The sequence below is a fragment of the Camellia sinensis genome, chromosome 3 (genome assembly GCF_055761805.1).
Source record: "Camellia sinensis isolate YWXY chromosome 3, ASM5576180v1, whole genome shotgun sequence".
Taxonomy (NCBI): Eukaryota; Viridiplantae; Streptophyta; class Magnoliopsida; order Ericales; family Theaceae; genus Camellia; species Camellia sinensis.
Window position 1 is genome coordinate 30,868,887 of NC_138963.1, and position 27,142 is coordinate 30,896,028.

General features: G+C 35.5%; 2 protein-coding genes across 2 annotated transcripts; one reads left to right on the forward strand and one right to left on the reverse strand.

The window, feature by feature from the left end:
- The first annotated feature begins 5,240 nt into the window (after window positions 1–5,240).
- LOC114270081 (serine/threonine protein phosphatase 2A 57 kDa regulatory subunit B' beta isoform) lies at window positions 5,241–18,036 on the forward strand. Its single transcript, XM_028211479.2, has 2 exons — window positions 5,241–6,751; window positions 17,646–18,036. Exons 1-2 carry the CDS (start codon window positions 5,594–5,596, stop codon window positions 17,946–17,948), a joined length of 1,461 nt encoding a protein of 486 aa, XP_028067280.2. The 5' UTR covers window positions 5,241–5,593; the 3' UTR covers window positions 17,949–18,036.
- A 2,192-nt stretch (window positions 18,037–20,228) lies between these two features.
- On the reverse strand, window positions 20,229–26,010 carry LOC114270080 (putative pectate lyase 12). The gene is made up of 5 exons (XM_028211477.2): window positions 25,657–26,010; window positions 22,802–23,126; window positions 21,962–22,543; window positions 21,076–21,278; window positions 20,229–20,482 (listed from the first exon to the last, which is right to left on the reverse strand). The coding sequence occupies exons 1-5, from the start codon at window positions 25,785–25,787 to the stop codon at window positions 20,263–20,265; spliced, it is 1,461 nt and encodes a 486-aa protein (XP_028067278.2). The 5' UTR covers window positions 25,788–26,010; the 3' UTR covers window positions 20,229–20,262.
- Between the last annotated feature and the right edge of the window lie 1,132 nt (window positions 26,011–27,142).

The window sequence follows — 27,142 nt, forward strand, 5'->3', positions numbered from 1 at the left end:
GCACAGCTGGATAACATTCAGGGAGACAAAAAAGCAGAAGGCTGGCCGACCAGGGGTCAAAAGGTTCAAGTTGAAAAGGTGGTCAGCCTACCAGGATTAGTGGTCTCCCAGGTGAATGCAACTCAATGGTGGTATGGGAGACCAGAAAATGTGGCTCAAAAGTGAAGGAGACCACTTACCTGTCAAGAAAATCGGCCGACCGGGGAAAGGTGGTCTCCAAGAAGAAAAGGTGGTCTCCCACCTTACTACCACCTTCCTAACAATGAAACAAAGGTCCATGCCAAAAATGAACCCACACCGATGCGAAACGAAGGTTCGGGGGCCAAAACGCGTAGTCGGGGGCCTCGAAAACTGACTATTAAGCATCGAAAGTGGTGTGCGACCACGAAGGTGGTCTCCCGGGCCACAGTGTCCCTCTAAGGAGAGGAAACAAGGTGTGTGCCAAAAACTAGAGCAAATAGAGGTAGTTAAGCGGTCCCGAACCGAGGCACACGGCCGACAGCTCCGAAAATTAGAAACTGGTTTCCAAATGGGAACAGTGGCCTACGACCACGAAAAGTAGCCTACGGCCACTAAGAGATGGTCTATGAGACCTCTCCCTCCCTTAGGGAAGAGAAAATAGAACCTGGTTCGCAAACCGAGCCAAAGCACAAAAGAGTCCCGATGTCCGGAGACAAAGCTCTCAGCCGAGACTCCGTAACCTCAGAACGAGCACAACATGCGCCATCACCGAGCGCTCAATCGATGACGTCTGAGTCTTAAGGTCGGTTAAAAATGGGGTGTCTACAGTAGTGCAATTCCACTCACTAGCCTAACATGCATCATGCTTTGGACCATCATTCTAGCATGTTTTTGGCTCCACTCCAGCAAGCTTTTACTCATGTTTTACCATGCTTAAGCTCTGTTTTATGTTGTTTAGGTCATGCATGCCTTGCTTTGTATAGCCATAGTTCATTCTAGTTTACTAGCTTTGTGTTTTGAGTCCACTAGCATGCGTTGCTTGGGCTATTCACATGATTTAGCATCATTTGATACATGATTTTAGAGCATGTTACATTGTCATACACTCACATGTGTCACTCTTTTAATGCTTTGGAGGGTTGGTGCTTTATGCCTTAAACATGAGCTAATGTGTATGCCATGTTGCTTAAGCTTTTGGGCTACCATCTTAGTGGATTTTTGGTCTTATTTTGCCATGATACAACTCTGATTTTTATTGGTAAAGTCATCTCATGCTTGGTGTTGGTAGATATAGTGTAATCCTCTTTGTTGGCCCAGCATGCTCTATGTTTCATGCCTTCATGCTAGCTTGTTTTGGCTATACTCCATACGTGTTTTAGCATTGTTTTGACATGCTCTAAGACATTTTGGGTTGTCTTGGCCATATGGTTCATGTATTGCATAGCTATAGTGCAAGTGCCTATGCTAGTTTCAAGCTTTGAGCCTCCTAGCATGCTTCATTTGTGACATGTGCATGATTTGGCATCATTTAACATGTTATTTTAGGGCATATAGCATTGCCATATTCTCATGCATATCCCTCTTTGATCATGTTTGAGAGTTGTGCTTTTATGTCTTGTTGATGGGCCAATGCATGAGCATGCATTATCTTACTTTTCATGCCATCATTTCAGAGTATTTTGGCCACTGTTTTGGCATGATTTAGGTCTGTCTATATTCGGTTTAAGTCCATTGAGCATTGTATTGTATGTCTCTTGTGAGATGTTCTTTCCTAGCTTTGATGCCTTAAGCTTCTAAACTTGCTATGCATGCATTGTTCATATGTTGGAAACTTGTGCATGCCATTCTAGCATTCATAGAAGAGCATGTTGTTTGCATGTTGTTATATTGCATTTTGTTGCATTACATTGTGTTCACATGCCATTAGCATTGATAGGTTGATCATGTTGTATGTGTTGCATTGTGTTTGGATAGAGTGTCAATCCAAGCACGAGAAACGAGGAACGTTTCATACTTGAAGTGATGAAACGTGCCTTATTTCTCTGTCGTCGACCCTCTTGATCAAGCATGATAGAGGTTAAGGCCCTTATGTGTTATTTGTGCATTCATTGACATTGAATTGTGCAAACTTGGCTTCTCGACCATCGTGCATTGCGATGCTCGGTTGGTGGCCCAAAAGTCGAGAACCGCACTCCCTTGAGCTTAAGAAATGATGGGGAGGGTGGTTGTGCACACATACCTTGCAAACATATTGTTGTGCCCCTTTTTGTTCTCTGTTGTAGCAAATTGGAGCTTGGCAAGATTTTCTGGTTGGCAGACCAGTAAAAGTGGCTGGCCGACCACTTTTTCTGGTCTGCAGCATGTGTAAGTGGTCTACAGGTGGTCTACACCACCATTAAGTGGTCGGCAACCTTCCTGGAGGTCTCCATGATGGAGTAGAAGCTACCTGGAAGTTTGTGCAGTGTTCTGAAATCAAATGCAAACAGAGGCAAGTTGGGGCATAGCGATGGAGTTTCGAATGAGGTGACCGAGCATGCATGCACTTTTCGCCCCGAGGCTCCTTTTAACTATTTAGCTTAGCTAGTTAGCTATTTGGTTCTGTACTTAAGTAGTTAATGCACTTAGCTATTCATTTGCATTGTAATAACTAATTAGTTAACTAGGATTAGTTAATTAATTTTGTTTTGTAATAATTAGTTTAATTAGCTTAGATTAGCTAGTTAGCTTATTATTCGGACCCTCCGTCGAGAGGGCGAATATTGTAATAAGTGTGCGTGTGTGTGATGCATGTCTTCCAACCCCATTTCTTTCTCCCTTTTACTTACCTGCTTTCGATGGTTAGTTTTAGGGTATGTTTCAATTAGCATACTTATGCTTACATGTTTGCATCCATTCATCCTGTCTTGCATGCACTGGGCTCGGCGCATCATACAAACTACATTGTATTTCAATACCAATTTGAATACATGTTATCAAGTTGCATTCACATGACATCTTAGAATAGTCGAGCCTATCTTAGTTGCATTTTTGCATGTGTTGCATTAGGCATTGTTGACATAGCTAGGATCATGCATTGATTACTAACTAGCTTCTGTTTTGGCTTGGAGTACACTGTGAGTATTTATACTTTAGCATCTTTGCATGCGTGTAAGTGGCTGCTATGTTTAGCATGCTTGCCATGAGGCTAATTGTTTAAGTATTTAACTGCATGAATGCCTGTGGATGAAGGCTTCATTACTTGAATTAGAACAATTCATCAAAATGTGTGTTTTAAGCCCACTTGAAGTGACAAATCATCATGTTTTAAGCCCACCTTGTTTGGTGGCAAATCCACGCTTTAGCCTACTTGCGAGTAGTAACTTCAAACCATTTTCGAAAAACAAACATGAGATGTTTTGTTCCAACTTGAGTGATTTAGTCTATACTTGTATGTTGTGCGCATCACACAGTAAGGTTAGCTAAAAAAGAACACATGTGTTTTCAAAAACAACATATCATGTTAGTAGAGACCGATCCTTTAATCGAGCGAACGGAGGTGCTCATTGCAGGACCTTCCCCTCTCGTACCTAAGTTCCCGAGCCGAGGCAACTTTGGTGATGACGGACACGTGGCCTTAGGCACGAGTCAGGGTTTCCTAAATTTTTCAAAATAAAATATTTAGGTGGCGACTCTGAAATCTGGCAAAGCAGTCCATGTTTGGCGCTTTTGATTAAAATCGATTTTCCAAAGTGATTTGTTAGATTTGGACTCTTTGGTGATTTATCAGTCTTGCATTGCACTTTGTGAGATTAGATTCAGAATCGTAACAGGAGTCCGAACTGTAGTAGCTAGAACTACAATTTGCGCCCTCGCACGCGGAGCGGAGTTCGGGTGATCTACAGCTTTGTTTGGGATGTGGGTTAACTTTTTAATTTTTTGACTATTTTAGCCTAGGACTAAAAAGTCTCGTTCGAAATGATTTTTTTGACTTTTTTGACTTTGTGGAAAAAAAAATGAAATAATTATGATTTGAATGTAATATTTTATCTTATTAACTTTTTAATCTATTTTTTCTTTTTGTAACTATTTTAGCCCAAAAAATTTATTTCAAACGTAGCCATGGACATATCCAAACTTACCATCATTATCTCTAAACATTACATAAACCTAGAGCTAATATATTATACATTACACATTAACATTTAACCCAGAAACATTGTGAGATACAAACATCATCAACACATACATAATAGACCCACATCAACATTCCCGCCACAAACATCAAACACACCAACAAAAACACATACATATCGACCACAAATTACACACCAAAAGTCACGAACAAACACTAGTCTCGAATTCCATTTTACGGTCGACAGAATCACGAGAATACATACCTTCATTTGTTATTGTCATTTGTCCTCAACACCAACACCACAGTTGTCAGACCTTTTCACAATTGAATTCGATGTTACTGAACTCACTACTTGACGTCGCCAATCATTTTTCGCCCAAATTTTTGCACCTTGTGAACCAATGTTACGTCTAGGAATGTTTCTAGGGTTTGGTCAGTGTAGGGTTTGTGAATCACAAACTTGGGAATGTGGAGTTGCTAAATCACCGGCGAAAAATATGTCATTCCCATTTACATGTCACTCAAAACCACGATATATTGTTGATCAATGTTACACCAATCTCTAGAAACTTTCCATTTATGAATGTTGAAATTCAAATCACAACATATAAGAAAAGTCTAAATCTGTAATTTCACACTGGGTGAAATACCACATTTATCCCTTAACATTGCAGAACCTCCATACTTATGAGTGTCCTTTTGTGTCAAATACCACATTTATCCCTTAACATTGCAGAACCTCCATACTTATGAGTGTCCTTTTGTGTCAAATGCACTATAATGAGACTTCTTGGTCTAATTTAAAAAAAAAAAAAAAACACACAAAACTAGGTAGGTGTTTGGAAATTTATTATTTTAGTAGACTATTTTAGTTTTTGACTATTTTAATAGGTTAAAATTTTTATATTTAGGAAGATAGTTAGATTTTTTTTATAATTAGATGTGATGTTTGTGAGTGAAAAAATAAAATAATTATTAATTTGATATGAGATTTTATCTTATTAACTATTTTAACCTATTTCATCATTTTGTGAATTTTAATTCAAAAAGTTTAAAAAAAATACCATTGTCAAACACACTCTAAATAGTTTATAAATTCTTATATCAAGGTTTATTGGTGCATCACTTTAAATTTTTTAATAAACAAAAATTAAATAGCAATTATATGGTTCCATCAAATGTTTAAAAAGGGCATTTACAATCATTCTCACTCTAAATATATATATATACACTTACATTTCCGTCATCATTGGGGTGATCGCCACAAAAACCCATCGCCCTCCGGCCACCTCTTCTCCCTCGGCGATCCGCCGCCGGTGATCGCCGTTCCGGTCCACCGCCGACGGTCCCCAATCTCCCACCTCCAATTCCCTCCACTGGTTCCTCAATCTCAATCCCCAAAACACCACAAATTCCATGTGATCGATTTGCGAAAACTCGCAATTTTATCCCCAATTTTCCATGATTTGATCGGTGTTTCGTTAAACTAGTTCTAGGGTTAGGGTTTATCAGCCTGAGATGTTCAAAATCATAAAGCGAGGGCACCGAAAGCTCTCGAAATCGGACGGTACCGATTTTGGCTACGTTGCTCCGGCAAATCGGAATTCTGGGTCTGTTTCGACCTCGGATGTTGTGGTAAATCATGCCTCCATTGGTCCGGCATCGACACTCGTCACTTCCACCGGAGCTACTATCGTTGTTGCTCCACCTTCAGGGACAATTGAGATTCTTCCTTTGTTCAAGGATGTTCCAGCCCCTGAAAGACAGAACTTGTTTTTGAGAAAATTGCAGATTTGTTATTACCAATTTGATTTCTCTGATAATCTGAAAATGGTTAGAGAAAAGGAGATTAAGAGGCAAACCCTAGCAGAGCTTGTTGATTTTTTGCAATCTGGGTCTGGGAAAATTACAGAGAGTAATCAGGAAGAGATGGTTCGGATGATTTCGGCGAATATAATCCGGTGTTTGCCTCCTGGTTCTCATGAAAATACGGGGTCCGAAATCATAGACTCAGAAGATGAGGAACCCTATCTTGAGCCTTCTTGGATCCATTTACAGCTTGTTTATGAGCTGCTTCTTAGATACATTGTGTCATCCGAGACTGATACGAAGATCGCCAAGCGGTACATTGATCACTCTTTTGTTTTAAAGCTTCTTGATTTGTTTGATTCGGAGGACCCTAGGGAACGGGACTATTTGAAAACAATTCTTCACCGGATTTATGGAAAGTTTATGGTCCATCGCCCGTTTATTAGGAAAGCCATCAATAATATATTTTACCAGTTTATATACGAGACAGAGAGGCATAGTGGTATTGGTGAGCTTTTGGAGATTCTTGGTAGCATAATTAATGGGTTTGCGCTGCCAATGAAAGAGGAACATAAGTTGTTTCTTGTTCGGGCGCTTATACCTCTTCACAAGCCTAAGCCGGTTTCGATGTATCAGCAGCAGCTTTCGTACTGCATTATTCAGTTTGTAGAAAAAGATTACAAGCTGGCTGATACTGTTATTCGGGGTTTGTTGAAATACTGGCCAGTCACCAATTGCCAGAAGGAAGTTCTGTTTCTTGGGGAGCTAGAAGATGTGCTGGAGGCAACACAAGCTGCAGAATTCCAGCGCTGTATGGTTCCTCTGTTCAGACGGATAGCCCAATGCATCAATAGCTATCATTTTCAGGTTTGGGGGAACTTTGAAACCTTTGTTACTTTTATGTTTCCATGCACTTGAATTTATTTTGTTTAAGCTTCTGCATCATTAGGTATATGTTATAAACATGTTAAAATTTGAAATCTGGATCATGATGTCAATTAACAGATTCTTGTTTTTGATAATCTAAATTCTATTAAGATGAGGCACTACACCAAAAATCTATTTAAAGGTGTATAAGATCCAGAATTTGAGTCAAGGGTGGATTAAACCATCCCAACAGCCAACTATACAAAGTAGATAAAAATTTAATCCCAAAATTGTTTCTTTTTTACCAACTAAAGTGTTTCTATTCCTTTCTCCCCGAAGTATCCACATGATTGTCATGGGGGCCCAGCACCAAAAGCGTTCTTTCTCCTTGGAATTTACTGGATGGACACTTACTGCTAGTATAGACCCTTGTTGGTTGGCAGTTGTGATGAATTCCCATTATTTTTTTTCTAGCTTTTTGTTTGTTTGAGATATTGAGTCAAATGGTTGTTGATGATTTGTCCTTTTCTGCTGTGATAGGCATAACATTTTCTAATTTTGTTCTGCCGAATTATTTTTTATTTGTTTTGGTTTGGTTGAAATGTATTGTCATCGATTTGGTTTGGTTTGGTTTGGATGACTTTGTTGACTACATCTAGGTTTGTGAATTCCTTTTTCTTGTGTGTTTTTGGCTCTCTATCTTCTCAAATAAGAGCTTACAGACTATTCACTACATATCTCTTCCCTTTGAGGGGGAAAAAATTGGCTTCTTCATTGAGTCTTCTTCACCTGTAGTTTCTTTGGACTTTCCTGTCAATGCAATCTGTATTTTTTCTGAGTGGGCTTTAGATTTCACTAGATCTCATTGGTAGCTATTCAATGGAATACTCACCCAATTATACGCTGCTAACGTTCACTTTTTTGGGGGTGTCTGCCATATTTTTTGGTGGATTTGGAATTTCAAACACAATGGGCTTGTTTAGTTGTGTTTTTGTTTTCTTTGTTTTCATGTTTTGTTTCTTGTTTTCATATTTTGTGTTCTCAGAAACAAAACAATAAAAAGCTCAAAAACATCCCTTGCTTTTCATATCATTCTCGTTTTTGTGTTAAAATTCGAAACAACTTTTTGGTGTTTTCTAGATAGCAGTTTGTTTGCAGAAATATTTTTCAGTGGTTATATTTGGCTTACTAACCTTGAGGTTGTGGATTCAAACCTGAGAGTAGCCTCTTTGTGCAAATTATGCTATGGTCAGGCCTGTATCCAATATATCCCTATTAGATCCCCATCACATTTAGTATCTAATTTTAGCTGAAAATAATTAACACAAACACCTAGCAAGTGTTTTCTCATCTTAGTCAAAGTTTCTTACAATGTTAATTTGTTAGAAAGATTGGCTAGTCTCCATCGTGGGCTTAAGGTAGGAAACTTAAACACTTGGCCAGAGAAGGTGATAGCCCTATAGATTTGTTCCCATGGTTTGATCCTTCCTAGTAAAATTCAATGTGTTCGAATTCTAATCGCTTACGCAAGAAAGGGGGACCAATCCTCTAAGCCCAAGTATTCCTCAATGACCGATAGTGCACAAGTACCATAGGGGAAAGTTGAAAAGAATCCTATTTAGGGAGTGCAATAGAGACCTTGAGATCTGATGCAAACAATCAGTTGATGGAGCGAAGCTTAGAGCTTTTACTTTCTATATTATATCAAATTTCACTAACTTTAACGTCATACCTTTTGCATGATGGGTCAGCGAGAAAATAGGAACATCAACTTAAGCGATTAGAGGTGTAGTAGGTGCTTTCCAAAGGTGGAATCTTCTAGTTCTTATTTAACCCAAAATTGATCTATTTAGCCATGAGCAACCCACGTATGTGGAAAAATATGGGGATGACTTGTGCCTAGGGGTGAAAGGCCATTGATATCATACATTTCTACTGAAATAGATTTCGCGGAGAACCATCTATATCCACTAAATTACATTCATAATCAAAATTCCCTGAGAAGAAGTAATTCCTCTTGCAAAGTCTGTTATGCTGGCGCTACAAGGTAGCAAGTCTTTCTCTGTCTTCTTTCCCTATTTGTTTATCATTGCCCGTGGAATCAAGTTTGCAACAAAGCCATTATCAACCAACAACCTATTCACAGGGATCACATCAAGTTGTCTTGTGTATAGCGTTCACATGTAATTGATGGCTCCTGGCGCAGGCTTCTCAAATATTACACTAGCAGTTGCAGAAGGATCCTTGGTGTCAGATTCATCCTTAAGGATGAGATAATTGCAGGGGCTGTCAATGGGCTTGACTGAACTTCTGCAGAATCTCAGGGGTCTCTCCTTCTTTAACATCCCCTTGTATAAATGATGGTTGCCCCTCCTTAGCCATAAATGTCGGAGGATGGACAATACCATACTACAAGAAGAGTTCTGTGTAGATCTGACTTCCACTTCATCTTTACCTTCTCCTAGCTTAGCTTTCCTTTCTGCTTGCCTTCTTCATTGTAGCCGTCACTTCTGGGACATGGAAATGGTTGGCTGTGGTTGTGTAAACTTTGGGTGTTGCACGTGTACCCATCTATTTGGAGTAAAAGCAGGAGGCTTGACTGTTCTGGGCTTCTTTTGGGTTAGTACTGTCATCTGCAACCTCTCCAAACCTTCCTGAACCTCGGCTGTGGCAGGCCGAAGTCGTTGGAAAATTGATGCTCATTTCCTCTTGGTTTTTTTCCTTGTGTCTTGTGCCTTGTGTTTCATGTTCATATTTTATGATCACACTCTTAATGAGGGTTTGCCCTTCTGATTTGCTTGCATACACTAGATAGAGTTGGTAAATGAATTTGTTCTGTTACATCTATATGTTTGTGAGACAATGAAATCCTTCTGACAGTTCTCTTTCCTCTCTTGAAGAAGGCCTCATCAAACAAGTCATCTGAATTATCGTCTATGCAATACTCCTGGAATTGAATACAACTGAGTTCTTGTTTGTCTCCATACTTGCCGTGTCCCTTTCCCCCTTCGAATGTGTAGGAGATTTTAAGTCCGCTTCGTTGAGGCAACCATAGAACCAGTTCGTCTTCACCCCTGGACTGCACACATTCCCCTGAAAAAAAGCTGGGATCATTTCACACTAGACTACACTTAGTCCTGGCACACACTAGTTCACAAGCTCCTGCAGCTCTATTCCTCATTTGTAGAAGCAAAAAAATAGCATTGTTATAGGATTTACGATTTGAAATGGATAATTGGGTTTTGGTGATGTAGTAGCAATTAACCAAACCAAACCAAGCCAAGCCAAGCCTTAAGTCCCATCAAATGGGGTCGGCTACATGAATAAATCATTCTTTTCCACGTGGCCTTAGTTGCACGAAGCGGGAGCGGGAGCGGGAGCGGGGAAGTGTGAGCCGATAGAAGTTTCTTACGTTGGGAGCGTAGCCTTGGGGAGTGGTAATATATATATATATATATATTTTAATAGTTATTTTTAAAATATGTTTATTATATAAATGTGAGTTAAATAGTTATTTTTAAATATATTTATTATTTTTATCTTGATATTATTTTTATTGATAATATTTTTAATTTATTTATATAATTATTTTTATTTTTAATTGATGTATATTGTAATTAAAAAAAATATAACAAATAAAGAATAATAAAATATGTTAAAGTAAATAAAAGTTAAAAATTGGATATTTATTTTATAGATTTGATTTGATATTTTTTATTATATTTGATTTAATTAGATTTATTCTTACATAACAAATTATATTATTTATTATATGTTAAAAATGGGAGGGGGGAGACAGAACAGAACATAAATCGACGAGAGAGAGAGAGAGAGAGAGAGAGAGAAGAAGAAGAAGAAGAAGAAGAAGAAGAAGAAGAAGAAAAAGAAGAAGCAGATCAAAGAAGAAGAAGGTGATGTCGAGAAGATCGAAGGCGAGAGCGATCGCGAGGCGAGAGCAGATCGAAGGTCCAGGCGATGTCGAAGGTCGACATCGATGTCGAAGGAGAAGGCGACAGCGAGTTCAGGTTTCTCTCTCTCTCTCTCTCTCTCTCTCTCTTCCCCTTACAATCCCATCTTAGACTGGATCGCGTTTCTCTCTCCACAAAAACGCGATTCTTACGCGTTTCTTTCTAGGAAGCGCGGAATTGCGATTCTTACTCAGAATCGCCATCTGGTTGCACAATTCCTGCAAATAAGCACGTGGCCCTATTAAAGGCCATTTTGTTAGTCAAGTTAAGTAGATTTATATCTCTATTTACAACGCTAACCAACGTTAATCTAGGCCTATCCCGTCTCCTAACACTTCCATCTACCGTTACAGCGTCACATCTCTTCACTACTGTCTCTGTTGGTCTCCGTTGAATATGACCAAACCATCTTAATCGATTCTCTCTCAACTTATCTTCTATCGGTGCTACTCCTACCCATTTCCAAATACACTCATTCCTAATTCTGTCTTGTCTAGTCTTGCCACATATCCACCTTAGCATTCTCATCTCAGCCACACTCATCTTATCTACATGTTGTTTCTTGGTTGTCCAACACTCCGTCCCATACAACATCGCTGGTCTAATAGCCGTTCTATAGAACTTATCTTTAAGTTTAGTGGGTATTCGTTTATCGCACAGTACCCCAGATGCACTTCTCCATTTACACTATCTCGCCTTAATCCTATGAGCCACATCCGCATCAATCTCCTCCGCTGTTGTGATAATCGACCCTAAATAACGAAAATGTAGTAGCAATTGCTTGGTTAAAAAAAAGATATATCCTCTTTGGAAGAATAAAACTTAGACTATGGGCCTCATGCCATTCAATGAATTTTTCGCTCTAATTCGAAGGATTTATCACAGTTTCTTGAGTCATTGGTTTCTTATTTGATGCAGGATGATTAGGGACAGGGCCGTAAGGACTATTCTGGGGCTATGAAGGTGCTAAAATTTAAGGGGAAAAATAAAAGAAAAGAGAAGAAGATAGATCTAGGAATCACTCTTAGAATTCCTTAGGCGTCACACCAAGGGTTTGATTGCATCACACAACCCATAAAGAAGTTTCAATGGTCTCAACTTTTTATAAAATATCAACTCTCTTAAATTATAAGTATTACATAGCTTTATATAGGATTAAGAGACTTCCTAAACCAAATAAAATTAAAATAGGAAACTACCAAAATATCTTTGACTTTCAAAACTAATTTAAGACTAAATAAGAAACAAAAATAAAGACTAATTAAATAACTTGACTCACAAGACTACCCACGGACGACCTCTACAACCCATGTAGACAAATATAAAATTACCAAAATACCTCTCGCCTAAAAATCCTAGAAACATAAAAATAATCATAAAATAAAGTTATAATAATATTAGAAACATGATTATGTATGGTTCCTATCCATTTCTCTTTGAAACCATTCCAATCTCTAAATATCGCCGCTTTTTTGAATTTGCTCTTCTTTAAACTTCTTATATTCCGCATCATTCTCCCTTGGTTGGAAAAAACTCGACCTCAAGTTTTGAAATGTTGAAGTATAAGAATCCAAAAGTATCGGAATCACACCCAGGTCTTCATATAAAAATGTTTAAGCTGACATCGCCTTTTCTTCTCCGTTAAGAAGGGGGGGGGGGTGTTAGTAAGGAGAACAATGAGCTACTTTCAATTGCAAAGTTGAACTTCTCCGGAATGATAATCAACAGAAGAAAGAGATACATCATTGAATTGGTCTAAACCTTGTGTTGCAAAAATTTTCCCATACATCCTAATATTTTTTGGATTGATGATGCTCTGATTTTGCTTGATTTGAATACTTCCTGTCATATTAGCCATTGTGGCCTCCATGTTCTTACCTTGTCCTTCAAACAAAACGTCATCATGTGATTCAACCTTGCCCTTTTCTTCAATGGAATCATGACTTGTCACCGAGTGGGACATGGTATATTGATTTAAATTTGATTCATATGTTGCAAGGTTAAGCAATTTAGACTCTTCTTGTATATGACTTGAAGTATGCTTGATGTTATGCATGGGTGAGGGCTCATCATAGGACTGTATTGGCACTAAATTAGAGAATTCTAATAGCAACTTTTCAACCTCCGGCTTTGAAGGCCCTTTTGGCTCAGGACTTGTAGTTGGTGGCTTTAGTTCTTGAGTCCTTACAATTGTTGTTGCATCCAATTCATTGCTATGGACTTTAGCCTCTTTGGGAATAATAATCAGAACTTGTTGGGGCGCTTTTGAATCATGAATAAGGGCCTCACCAACCTTGAAAATTTGGTCATCTTCCACCTTGGGAAGATTTTGATCTTGGTCCTCTAATTCTACCTTGGAACACAAAGAGTTGTGAGTAAACACCTTCTTCAACCTTGATGCTGTTTGGGGTGATTTTGATTCATCAATCAAACTCTCTTTATCCTTGATAATTTGAGTGTTTATCACCTCGTCTTGAGTTGGTCGGATCTCCAAAGCATTAAGCCGTTGACTAAAATTATCAAGTTATTCCACAATTTTTGAAAGAACTTAATCCCTTTGGTTCTCAGAAAATATCCCTGCGACAAAAGATCTTCCACAACGAATTGACATGTTTTATTACTTGCTCTAATAATAGGATCTTTTGCTCCAATACCAAACTAATCCAAGACGATTAGGGACAGCACCGTAAGGGTTGTTCTAGGGCTGTGAAGGTACTGAAATTTAAGGAGGAAAAAGAAAAAAAAGAAAAAAAAAGAAGATAGATCTAAGAATCACTCCTAGAATTCCTTAGGCATCACACCAAGAGTTTGATTGCATCACACAATCTATAAAGAAGTTTCAAAGTTCTCACCTTTTTATAAAATGTCAACTCTCTTGAATTATAAGCATTACATGGCTTTATATAGGACTAGGAGACTTCCTAATCTAACTAAAACTAAAATAGGAAACTACCAAAATATCTTTAACTTCCAAAACTAATTTAAGACTAAATAAGAAACAAAAACAAAGACTAATTAAATAACTTGACTCACAAGACAACCCATGGGCAACCCCTACAGCTACAGCCCATGTAGGCAAATATAAAATTATCAAAATACCCCTCGCATAAAAATCCTAGAAACATATAAATAATCATAAAATAAAACTATGATGATAGTAGAAACATGATTCTGTATGGTTCTTAGCTATTTCTCTTTGAAACAATTCCAATTTCCAAATATCGCCACTTCTTTGAATTTACTCTTCCTTGAACTTCTTATATTCCACATCATTATTTTGTTGACTCCTGGCACATTCAGTGTATTTGCTCATTTTGATAGAGTGTTTAGGATCAAATTCATTTTTTTGGCTTATATATTATTGTTGACTTTTATCTTTGAATGGAATTTTCATTATTGTAGTTCTATTTCAAATTTGGAGATCTTCTTTTGGAAATTTCTCATTTAGGAAGTTTTTATTCTTTTGGGCTTGGACCCAAAATTTTCTATTTTCTTAAATTTCTGTCTTAGTTTGAGCCAAATAAGTTGCTTTTTTTGGACTGGCTTGCCATGAGATTTACATCAGCATTTTCTCCTTCCAGAATTTTTTGTTCTATTTAGTATCATATTGGTTACTGTTGTTGTGTAGAAGGTTTTTACTGGTTTACAGTATTATATAGTCCTATACAAGTTTAATGTGCCAGGAAAAAGACATGTGAATTGACATTGGATATGAGTGAGTATTATTGATGGAAACAGGTCATTGTTTGACAATCTCCCTTTGTGCATTCTTCTTCGTCTTCCTCGAATTGTTCGTTTTTTCTCTGCTTCTCCTCGTTACTGTCCTGAAATTTCATTGGGTATGAACGCTCTGTTCGTTTTTACGTAAAATATTTTACACAAAAAATATTTTTCTTTTAAATTGATTTTTCACAAAAAAAAAAATGTTTTTCTTTTTCTTTTTCGGTGGTTGACATTTGAAACAAAAATATTTTATTGCTTAAAAGAGAAATTTTGATTAAATAAAATATCATTTATGACTTTTTAGTGAGGTAAGATACTTATTTAAAAATGTTAAATGTGTTGAAAAGGTAGTGAGTGAGAGTCGTCTTTGAAAAAATTGACTTACAAAATTCTTAAATATAAGTCATTTTAGAGAAAATGATGCAAAAATATTTTCCTTAAAAAATGTTAACTTACTTTTAGTTCAACCAAACAACGGAAAATGACTAAAATATTTTTGAAAAGATCATTTTACGCCAAAACAAATGGAGCCGAAGAGTATTATTAATGGAAATAGGTCATTGTTTGACAATCTCCCTTTGTGCATTCTTCTTCATCTTCCTCGAATTGTTCTTTTTTCTCTGTTTCTCCTCGTTACTGTCCTGAAATTTCATTATGGTAGTTTATCAATTTGGGCATCTTAAAGCCATCGGAGGTCACCTATTTCAACCTAAATCAATCTGAGAACCATTAGAGATCCATTCTCTCTTCACAAACCTTATGACCATTATTATTCCTCAGGACTGGAATAGGTCACATTTTGGGGATAAGTGATTGTAGGCAGCATTTTTTTGAACTCCTGTGTTGGATTATGATTATCTAGTGGCCAAGGAATATCAAATCAATGAGTAGAATAGAGTAATGCTCTGATGCACTTTGAAAGCGGTAAAAGAAGTTTTTTGCAATAAAAACTACTAGCCACTTGTCATTTTTTGGATGGTAATAGGGTGGGTGGGGTAATTGGGTGAACCCATTGCCTGTTTGCGTTGCAACATTACTGTTAGGATGAGTTATGGGTTTGAATCACCATGGGTGGAGTGAATTTTTTTGGGACTACTTTATCTCCATCAATTTATGCTCATTCCTTATTTATGTTTTGTGATAGATACTGTAGACTTTAAAATAAGCTTTAATTGTCATGAACTCATTTGTTTGTAATTATATACTTCCTTTCTGAGGAAATAACTCAGTTAATTGGTGTGCAGAATAATTTGAATACCTGATGTAAACAGTTAGTTGTTAGTTTGGGTGATGGCGTCGGAGCCAAGTCTCTCAAATTAGACATTATGTTCTGTGGACTTGGGTACTGGTGCTTATCTAGCGGTTGGATTCAGAAAATCACTAAATTTACTGAATATAGAATAGAGTAATGCTCTGATACACTCTGAAAGCTGTAATAGAAGTTTTTTTTCATAAAAACTACTAGCCACTTGTCACTTTTTGGATGGTAATAGGGTGGGGTCATTGGGTGAACACATTGCCTGTTTGCGTTGCGACATTACTGTTAGGATAAGTTATGGGTTTGAATCACCATGGGTGGAGAGAATTTTTTTGGGACTACTTTATCTCCAGCAATTTATGCTCATTCCTTATATATATTTTGTGATAGATACTGTGGACTTTAAAATAAGAAATAATTGCCATGAGTTCATTTGTTTGTAATTATATACTTCCTTTCTGAGGAAATAACTCAGTTAATTGGCGAGCAGAATAATTTGAATACCTGATGTAAACAGTTAGTTGTTAGTTTGGGTGATGGCGTAGGAGCCAAGTCTCTCAAATTAGACACTATGTTCCATGGACTTGGGTACGGGTGCTTATCTAGCGGTTGGATTCGGAAAATCACTAAATTTAGTGGATGTACACTTATTTGTAAATAACACACCAAACCATGTCGGGTTCATCAAGCGAGAGGTTTGCAACCTCAAGCATCCCATGGTTTGCGTCTTCCAAATGAATTTTATGGCACCAATTAGGGGAAAGTTTTTGGTTTTTGTTTCTTTTGTTTTTAATTCCTACCGTCTTGCTTCAAATATTATACTTTGATCACCAATTACCTGGGGTTTGTCTCAGCTCTCTGTTCACCATTGGATTAGTGTTTGTTGAGGGAGAGTGAGTTTGTGACTGAATCTCTATCAATCACAGTTGCTAGCATTAGAACATTGTTTGAATACTCTTTCAGAGCTCTATGGTCTTAATATATTACTATGGGCTATATCTGCTCATTTATAATACAATTAAGTTTTGAATATTGTTAGTTTTGGAACTATTTTGAGGAGAAAGAAGTTTGAGGTTTTTTTTTTTTGGAATTAATACTAAACCTTCATTTGGATGGTGGATTTGAAAGGGGTGGATTTGAAAGGGAAGGAATTGAGGTTAAATTTTATACAATTGGAGGTAGAGTAATAATTTTAAAGTGAATGATTTGAGTAGAGATACGAGAGATGTATTTTGTTAAAATCATTGTACAACTAGATTAATTCATGGAAGAATTTCAGATAACTATATTTACCACGTTATTTCACATCCATCAATCTAAATATATCAAATTCATTCTGGAAATATGAATCGAAAATACTACATTAAATTTAGGGAGCCATTATTCTAACTTCACTTTGCTCCAAATGCACTTCCTTAAATTAAGGGAGCCGTTACATTAACACCCTTGGAATTTTGGTTTTTTCAGGCAATGTATTTTGTGTGAAAGGGCATTAATAAAACTATGTATAATAAGGACAAAAAATTGAGTGTATTTGGAGTAAATTGGAATGGGAATAGCGACTCCCTAAATTAATGCTTGGCCTCCTTGAATAAATGATGCTAAATTCATTCATTTGAAATACATAATTCCAAATACAAAGAAGGGTATTAATGTAACTATGTATAATAAGGATCAAGAATGAAGTGTATTTGGAGCAAAATAGAGTGAGAATAGCGGCTCCCCAAATTAATGCCTAGCCTTCTTGAATAAATGATGCTAAATCCATTCATTTGAAATCCATAATTCCAAATACAACCTTAGAAGATGTGTTTTTTTTTTTTTTTTTTTGGCGTTGTTGTTAAATTTTAGTTACATTGGTGTCATTATATCATTTTTATTATACACTTGGGAAGGCAAATGCACCTCTTTTGGAGTTTTTTCTTATCCCTGACTTATGTTACAGATTGCAGAACGAGCTCTCTTTCTATGGAATAATGACCACATTGTCAACTTGATCGCACAAAACCGGAGTGTGATTTTGCCAATAATTTTTGAGGCTTTGGAAAAGAACGTGCAGTCTCACTGGAATCAGGCAGTCAACGGGCTGACAATGAATGTTCGGAAAATGTTCTCGGACATGGATGTTGAATTGTTTGAGGAGTGTCAGAATCAGTACACGGAGAAAATGGCCATGGTGGAAGAATTAGAAGAGCGGCGGGAATTGACGTGGCAGAGATTGGAGGCCGCTGTCAAACAAGGAGATTGAGGGATTTTGAATATTGTGTTTTTAACTGATTTTTGGGGTGCATCACTAGCCATAATCATGATTAATAGATGGAAATGTTGTTCTCTTCTTTGTTGCTTGCATTCCTGTTTGGCTCTCTCATTTTATTTCATTTTATTTTTTCTCTTTCAGTTGATTTTCTTTTATCAAATCGGCAGGAAAATATTATTTAAAATGCATTAATAGTTACTGGTGGTGGCAGCATATGCTGCAAGAGAACAGTTTGTGAAGTATTGTCTGTATTTTTTAGCTTCTACAATTTTTGTCCCAACAAAGATAAAGAAGTATTTTCTTAATTTCTTATGCATTGACTTGTATTCCCAGATGCAGAAGGTACACTCTATTGTGGCACTTTATTTTATTTTATTATTTATCTATTTTTGAAAAATTGTAAATCAGTGGGAATAAATGAAAATAATTGCAAAAAACGCAAAAGTACAAATAGGTATGTGAGTGAAAATTGTAGTTCGATTTGCACCACTAGGTCTTGCCATTTATTTCCATCCCAAATTTGACCCAACGTTTTTAACAAATTGCAAACTTGTTCCATTTTGAGTATGTATATTCCTGAAATGGGACTTGTGTCACATTGCAACTGTAGAGAAACTAGAAGATATTCATGATGATCATACAAAGACAGCTAATTTCACACTCTAGGACCTGTCCAATTTCTTCAATAAACTCTGAGTTGGGAATGAGTTCTCTTAGGCGAGGAACGATCAAAATGGACCATCCCTTATATCCTTGATGATGTTGTCGTATTGAGACTCATATTTTGTTGAGTCATAGTGTGAGGGTAGGCCTTGAAGAATAAGATTAGAGGACAGTGCTCGAGCAGATTTTGATTTGTGAGCATTATGTCGGTTATAGAACTTGAGAAAGCTCATATTGTATCAGCCCTTTTATGTCATCTTTTTCAATTTTTTTTTTTTTTTTTTGGGTACATATTTCAGACACTGCGCAGTCTATTTCTTGATATATTTTCTGGAAATACCTCACTTCATATATGTCTGTTACGATTCTTTTAGCTCCATTCCTGCTGTGTATGCACAGGTATTGGAAAGGTAGGATTCCACTTCTCAGTAGACTTCTCACATTATTTAAATTGTTCCTGACCTAATTGCCAATTGTTTTATATGTTTGCAGTTCATCGATTCAGCTGTCGACCTTATGAACAAATCATTTATGAATAGTTAGCACTTCGGGTTTTTCAAGTTGCCAAACAGCTACAGAATGAGACTTGTAAGTTGTATGTAACCACTTATGGAATGATTAGTAGACTAGCATAGCAGAGTGACTGTAGATAAACCTCTTTTCTTGTATATAAATATATATTTTTTGGGGGTTATGAACCTACTTAAAGTTCAAATTCTTGGTAACTGGAGAATTATATGTTTGAATAAATTGCTTCTGTTCTTCAAATGTTCTTTTGCTTCTATTTGAGTTCTGTTTGGGATCTTTCCAGTGGTGAACACTCCAACTATAAATGCTTATATATATGTTATATATATAATGTTGAGATCATATAGGTGCAAATAATAGTTCAAAAAAATAAAAAAATTGGTGCAAACAAAACACATTTTAAGCAATTCTACTGGCAAATTGTTGGTTAATATGAGAATTACGTGATTTCGCTTTGTAACTTTAAATTTTGGAAAAGATCATATGTTGCTCTGAAAAGATTTTATTGGGTTGCTCAGAAAAGACTGCTACTGTCAAAGCTAGTAGAGCGAACAAGATTCTCTATAATGGATCTATTTAATGATCCTTGTGATAATACAACACCCAAATAGTACACATTAATATGTGTTTGGGAGAAAAAAAAAATTAGATACATACCTAACTTTTAACATAGCGCATAAAAGTTAAAGTAAAATTATGTCGTTTTAGGGTGTGTGATTTTAATGTCATTTTCCTTCAGTTTCAACTCGAGTTATTGGATTATAATATATACTTTGCTCGTGTCTTGTTGTGATAAAAAGCACAACAAAATCATCACAGGAAAGTCATGACAAAATCATTGGGATTCATGTTGGTACGAATTTAATAGGGATTTCCGCGTTCTGATTGTTAGGTCTGTTAAAACACAACCATATCTATCCGAACTTAGGATTGACTGTAAAAGTTTTGAACACTAGTTTGCAGTTTTGTGTATAAGAAAACAGGGTTTAGTGGCATAGAACTCAAGTTAGAAGAAGAAAAAAGAAAAGCAAACTGGGGCATTGCAGTTAATAGAGAGATCAGTTGGTTGAGATTGGCAAATGAAGGATAATAAGCACATCATTTTGATTTCATATTACAATATGACAGATGTGGTCGTGACATACAAAAATAGAGAGGATGACAAGGCCATTAGAACAGAGAAGAGAAAGGAATTAGGGGCAGCCAGTGGCGGCGGCGGTGCATCGCTGTTTATCGTATTGTCAGAGTTGTCTTCATCAGTGCCGGACTCTAAAATCATCCCATCACCACCGCCACCGCTGTTTCCTGCAGTCCATTTGCCCAGCTTGTTGCTCCTGCTCATATTTAACGAGTACTCTTGCGTTACACATACATAGAAGTAATGTAACTATATAGACAACCATTTTAAAAAAATATAAATTTATCCTCGATGAAAATAAATTCAACAAAATTATATAATTATAATTATAATTATCATATTAATTTAACTTTTTTCATGAATAATTTATAAATAGAGATTTACAAAACAAACGATTACTAATCAGGGAAGAGGCTCATAACATGGCCAATGAACCCAACTGACGCAACCAAACTTCTTTCCAATTTGAGAGAAGCTGGTTCTGGTTCCTAGGGTTGTTCGAAAAATTCAGTGGAACCGATAAATGATTCTAAAATGCTGATGTGGTCTGATTTGCGATTTTAAGGCTTTAATTATGATTCCAGGGTAGAAGCAGTTAGTAAGGCTCAAACACTCATGATTGTGAAATTAACAAAGCTTCATTTAACTCAACTACGCTGGTTTTTACTATGGTTTGTCTGGTTACATAAATTGGGCCAATCCAATCCGTGAACAATCTTATCGGTTCTTTTGTAACAAAACAAGCGAAAGTAAATGGAAATGAGAGAGAAAGAGAGAGAGAGAGAGGACCTGCTACCGAGAACACCAGCATTCATGGTGATCTGGTCGATGAAGGAAGCAGACTTGGGCTCGACACTGTAGGCCTTCTCGTACTTGACCTCAACACCAGCACCAGAGGCAACAAAGTAGGCACCATTGACCATAACATCCCCATCACTCCTCCAATTCCATTCTCTCCATTTCTCCTCATCTGTCTCCACCCTCTTCGTGACCTATTCCCCCCACCATTAAAACAATGTCATTAGTTGTTCACATTCATAGCACCTCACCCCACCCACCATTCAACCATAGTACAGCAATTCCACCCTCAAATAAATACAGAAAATGATGTACAATAAAAAAAAAAGAAAAAGAAAAAAAAAGGATAATTGTATGAGTATTGTTATACAAGCAAGGGGGGAAAAATTGCAAAGTAATGTGAAAATCTCTCTGTAATATCATTTGGTGGTAAATTCTTTTTTAACCCCCATAAATTGTTTATACCAAGATATTTGAAAACTGAAAACCTTGGAGGCAGCACACTCCCAGTCTCCAAACTTTGACAACTTGGCCAAATAAAAATAATTTTTATTCTCAATTATATTTTTAAATAATAGTGAGTGTTTTGGTTTCATTATATTGTTTTCCATTCAAATTTACAAATGTAATTAATTTAGGGTAATTAGTCAGTACTCTCCTAAGTGTAAAACATGAAAGCTTGAAGAGTAAAAATTCATTGAATCCAAATCACTTGCTCCTAATATGCTCCATTCTCTGCCCCCTACACCTTATTAGTTCATAAAATTGTTGATGTCAGCAAAAATGATATTTTAAGCTTCTTCTTAACAAAACTCCGTTATAAATCAATCAAATTTAAAGAGACTAGTGCATGGATTGGGGTGGAAATGGAAATTACCTCTTTAGCAAAAGGATTGCCAGGAGCAATGTATCGATTTCCCTGGCTATTAATAGTAGGATTCCCACTCCCTCCAATGGCATACATCTCCCATCGTGTAAAATCATTGTTGACAACATGAATATAACCTCTTCTACACCTCGGCATCCTCTGTATCAACTTCTTCCCAAAATGATTAAACGCTATCGTCACCTGCATTCCTGAGTCCGGCAAGTACTCGTCGCTGTGCCCCAACAACATCACCTCGTTATGGTGTGAGAAAAAATTGTTCGATATCGTGATCGCTGTTGACCCCATTATGGCATCAATCAGGCCGTCCTTGCAGTGTGAGAGCGAGCAGTGATCGATCCATATGTCTCGTGCCCCGAAAATGGAAATTCCATCCCCGTCCGACATGGTTCTCCACCCGAAGTGCGTGGGGCTTGAGCGGACGTTGGCTTCGCCAGATTGGTAGCAATGGTGGATGTGGATGTTGTGGATGATGATGTTGGTGATGTATTGGAGGGTGATGCATCCGCCGCCGATGATGTGGACATTGGCGCCGCGGCCATCTAGGGTTTTGTAGGAGTTGAAGATGAGTTCCTGCGAGTGTTATCATAATGTAAATAACGGTTAATTAAATTTTTAGTTATCAAAACATGTTAGTTTCTATATTTATGAAAAATTATTTAAAAATGACACTTTAATCTCCAAAGCTACACATTTACTCCTAATTCTAATGTCTATTAATGAAAATTAGATTGGTGACCAAATTAAAATACTTTTTATTATAAAAAAAAAAAGATCTTCTCTCTAACGGTTTAATTTTTTTAAATGAGTTAGTGGTCAACAATTCAATACCTGAGAGAGGCGAATAAGCATGTTGGCAGAGAAGACAATCCATAAGGGTTCATCTTGGATGACGGCATACCGGAGGGTACCGGGGCGGGGAGTAACGGCATCGTGGTCAGAGGAGTCGGTGACGACGTAAAATCGGCCGCCTTTGCCGCCGAGGGCGTGCTGGCCAAAACCGATGCCACAGTCGGCAAGTCGTTGGCGGTTGAGCTGCCAATTAGGGTTGCAACGCCAGCAATCGTCGATGGGGTTACCAGTCATGCAATTGCTTGATTGGTCGTCGTCAGTGTAGGACAGCATTTGTCTTCTTGATAGTGATACATTCACTCGTCTGCATCAATGTCACAATGTTAAAAATGCAGGACCATGTTAGTTTCATGAGAGACATTCACTGTTCCAAAAAATTAATTGTTAGTAGTAATTTTAAAGCTATAGTTTACGATTGTGAGTGGTTTGTTTTTAGTGGATTGAATGGTGTAGGGTTGTGAGGCTCACATCTTTTTCAGACTTGATGGTACCATGGAGAACCAAATACAAAATGAAAATGAAGACAATTTCATATAAATGTATTGTATCTATACAGTATTTTATAATTCAAACAATTTTGACATTGTCACTTTTTTTTCCCCTTTTTCTTCAAGAATGTTCATATTATTTCAATAAATACCGTACTAGTTTGCAAATTTGACCCATAAATTGTTAAATTTAGGGTATGTTTGGTTTGTGTTTGAGAGATGTGTTTTAGAGATAAAAAGTACGAAAACATGTTTGGTTTAGTTTTTTTTAAAAGATGTTTTGGAAAATTATTTTGAGATAGAGTTTTGGAAAAAGTGATTGATTTGATATGTGTGAGAGAGAGATTTGTTTGGAAAACTTGTTTGGTTTACAAGTTTTGAGAAATTTTTTTGGAAAAATTTGTTTGGTTTCATTATTTTTGAAAACTTATTTGTAGAGAAAATTTCCCAAAATTTTTTCAGAAAATCAAACCAAACGAGCCCTTAGTATTTACACTCAATACTAATATATATACCGCAATATTTAAAAGAAAGAGGGAATTACTTTACAATGAAATAAAAAAAAATACATATACACAAACATAGAAGAGCGCAAATGAGACTAAATATCTCCAGAGATTTTCACTTATACCTCATTATAGGACAACTTGCATCTTTCATGTTTTGACAATTTTTTTCTTATCCCACTAACAAATAATTCCCCAAAAAAGAAAATGACCACAGAGATGGTACAATTATGTACAAGAGTTGTTATTAAAATTCTTTTTGACAAATGGTGTTATTTGGGTGAATAGCTCCATCCATACTCCTATTATCCATGTTCTTTTATTTTCTTGAGTGTTTTAGAAAGTTAATAAAAAGTTAATTTTTTGATTTTTTTAGTCTATTTTATCTTTTTGTGAGTAAAAAATATAAAAAGTGATGTAACCTACAATGGATAAAAAGCCAAAAGTTGACGTTTTTAGCTCTTCCCAAAAATCATTGGCTCTATCTTGAGTCCATTTCAAACTGTTCATATTATAAACTTAGCAATAAAGATGAGCTGTTTAAAAAATTAGTTGTATCATATATCACTCAACATATAAGCAAATATAAAATGTTATTTGTTTATCTATTTATTGATATCCTATAGAATTGATTTTTTTGCATAAACTATCTTTATTATGAAACTTATGGAATAAATAGTTCAGATTATCATTACAAACTTGGAATGTAACCCATAAAATAAAGTATAAAAAAATATAAAAGGCAAAAATAAAAAGTGATTTGTTAATCTATTTATCGATATTTCTAATAGAATTGATATATTTACTACGAAACATATGAGATGAATAATTTGGATTATCAGTACAAAGTTGAAATGGAACACATAAAATAAAATATAAAAAAATATAAAAGACAGTGGCACGAAAGAAACTAATCCCATTGGTGACATAAAGTCACACACCAGACTGGCACTGGTTTTGATATTCTGTATCATTTATGTATTAAATTTATTATACGAATGTATTTAAGAAGTATATAAATACGTATCTAACTTCTACAAAAGTATTAAAAGAGGCAGCAGTAACAGAATAAAAGGAAAAAGCAGAAAAGACATGCATTGGATGCTGGGACTAGGGACCTCAAATTTCAAGTGTTGACTGTTTGGGCAACCACTAAAGCATAAAAAAATAAAACAAAAGAAAGAATTGAAATTGAGATGAATAATGCTATATATAATGATAATATTTGGATATTATAAAGTTTCTATAATCTCATCGCTATAATTATTAACAAATATGAGTGTTACAATTTTATTTTATTTTTTTTTATCTTTATCACTATAATTGCATCAATTTTGTTTGGGGTTTTCACATTATATTAATTTAGTTCAATTAATAATTTTTTTAAAATTAAATAAAAATTAAAAAGTAAAATAATTTATTTTTTTAAATAAATCATTTTACCTTTAATTGTTTGTCTAAAATCAACATTATCAATTGGAGCAGCATTGAAACAATGTGAAAAATTCAGGGACCACCTAGCATAATTTGTCCTTAAAAAAATTAAACAAAACAGAGGATAAGAAAATTTTAAACCCACAAAAGCCTTGAAAAGAAAAAAAAATAAAAATAAAAAAGAAAAACTCAGAATAAATTAAAAATAAATAAATAAAATTTCAACATAGTGAAAATGGTTGTGTAGAAAAAGAACCTGAAATGCAGCTCAGTTTAAGAAACTCAAGGACAATTTGAGAATCAAGAAACAGAGCAGAACAAAGTGTGGAACAATTTGAGAGACAAGAAACAGAGCAACTGAGAAGTGAGAGAAAACAGAGGTTAAAAGAGGGAAAAGTTTTCATACCTCTGGACATCTTGGACAACAGAATCAGGGTTTGGGTGCTGACCAGGCAGAGTTAGGTTGAGCATTGCAGTGCCAAGTGGAGAAAATGAGCTCAGGAGACAGATCAAGAAAATGCAGCTTGTGTGCAGCATTTTTTGGGGGCCAAGAAGCAGAACACTCACTCTCTCTAGTACAATGTACTAGTTTTGTTGTTGTTTAATGGAGCTAAGGGTTGCTTTGCTCTGGTGCATGATTGAGAAGATGAGAGTGTTAATGAAAGTAAATTAGGCTTTGAATATGGCTTGATGAGTGGGGAAGACAGTGAGGACTGTTTCTCTCACTCCTCCTCACTTCTTGTACTCAGGTAAGGGTCTCTGTTTTCTTTCTTTGTCATAATTTATAATCATTGTAACAGTGGATCATGATAACAATAATGCTACATTTTTTAATTTATTATTTTTAAATTTTTTTTAATGATTTGATAAAATTAAATCTCACATAATAAAATATTTAATAAATTAAAATTTAATATTTATCAGATATATCATTAAAAATAATTTTTACAAATAATAAATTAGATATTCAATTATTTTTATTCATTGATAAAAGGAAAAAGAACATAAGAGAGATAGAGAGAGAGATCTCACTATATACGCTTATTTTGGAGAGTGGATTAAAAGGCCCCTCCTACCTTTTTAATCCATTTTTTTCTCTTACAAAAAAATTAAAAAAAAGTCAAAAAAATTTTTTTTTTAACTATTTTCTCAAAACATGTGGAATGGCAAGGAGCGGATAGTATCAAATCAAATTGATGAGGCTAGGACCCAATATGCAAGGAAGCAATAATAAAAATGGGATGTTAAAACTCTAGTCTCATGCTAACTTTTTTTATATATATATTTTTTTATCATTTCTAATTTGTAATCAATTTATCCATTAAAAGAAAATACCTGTTATCAATTTTTTTATCTAATTTTATTTTAAATTTGAGTAAAAATTTTAATTTTAATTTTATTCTTGTAACTTGTTCTTTGTTTAAAAATAGTGAAGACTGTTCAAACTTAAAAACTATAAAGAATTTTAAAATTTGTTTAAGTTTGATTTGTTAAATTTTCAAGTTGATCTTAAATAAGTTTTTGTCAAGTTGATCTCAAATAATTTAATATTTTTGTATAATTTTAGACTTGTGGAATCAAGTTAAACAAACAATTAATTATTTAAGTTTAGTTTGAAAACTTTAATGAATTTCAAAATGTATTTAAAATTAACTTATTTGTGGGTTTGTTTGGTAATCATTTCGTTTTCAATTTTCAATTTGTATTTACAAAAATTTAAAAACCTGTCACAAAAACCTATTTGATAATTTTTTTGGTTTATAATGGTTGTCTCAATTTATAAATTTAAGGAAAAAACGTAAACTCAAAAAATGAGTTTACGTTGGTTTTAAACAAAAATTTAAAATTTTGACTAACAAAATTTTTTTTTTCAATTAATTTTTTTAAAATTA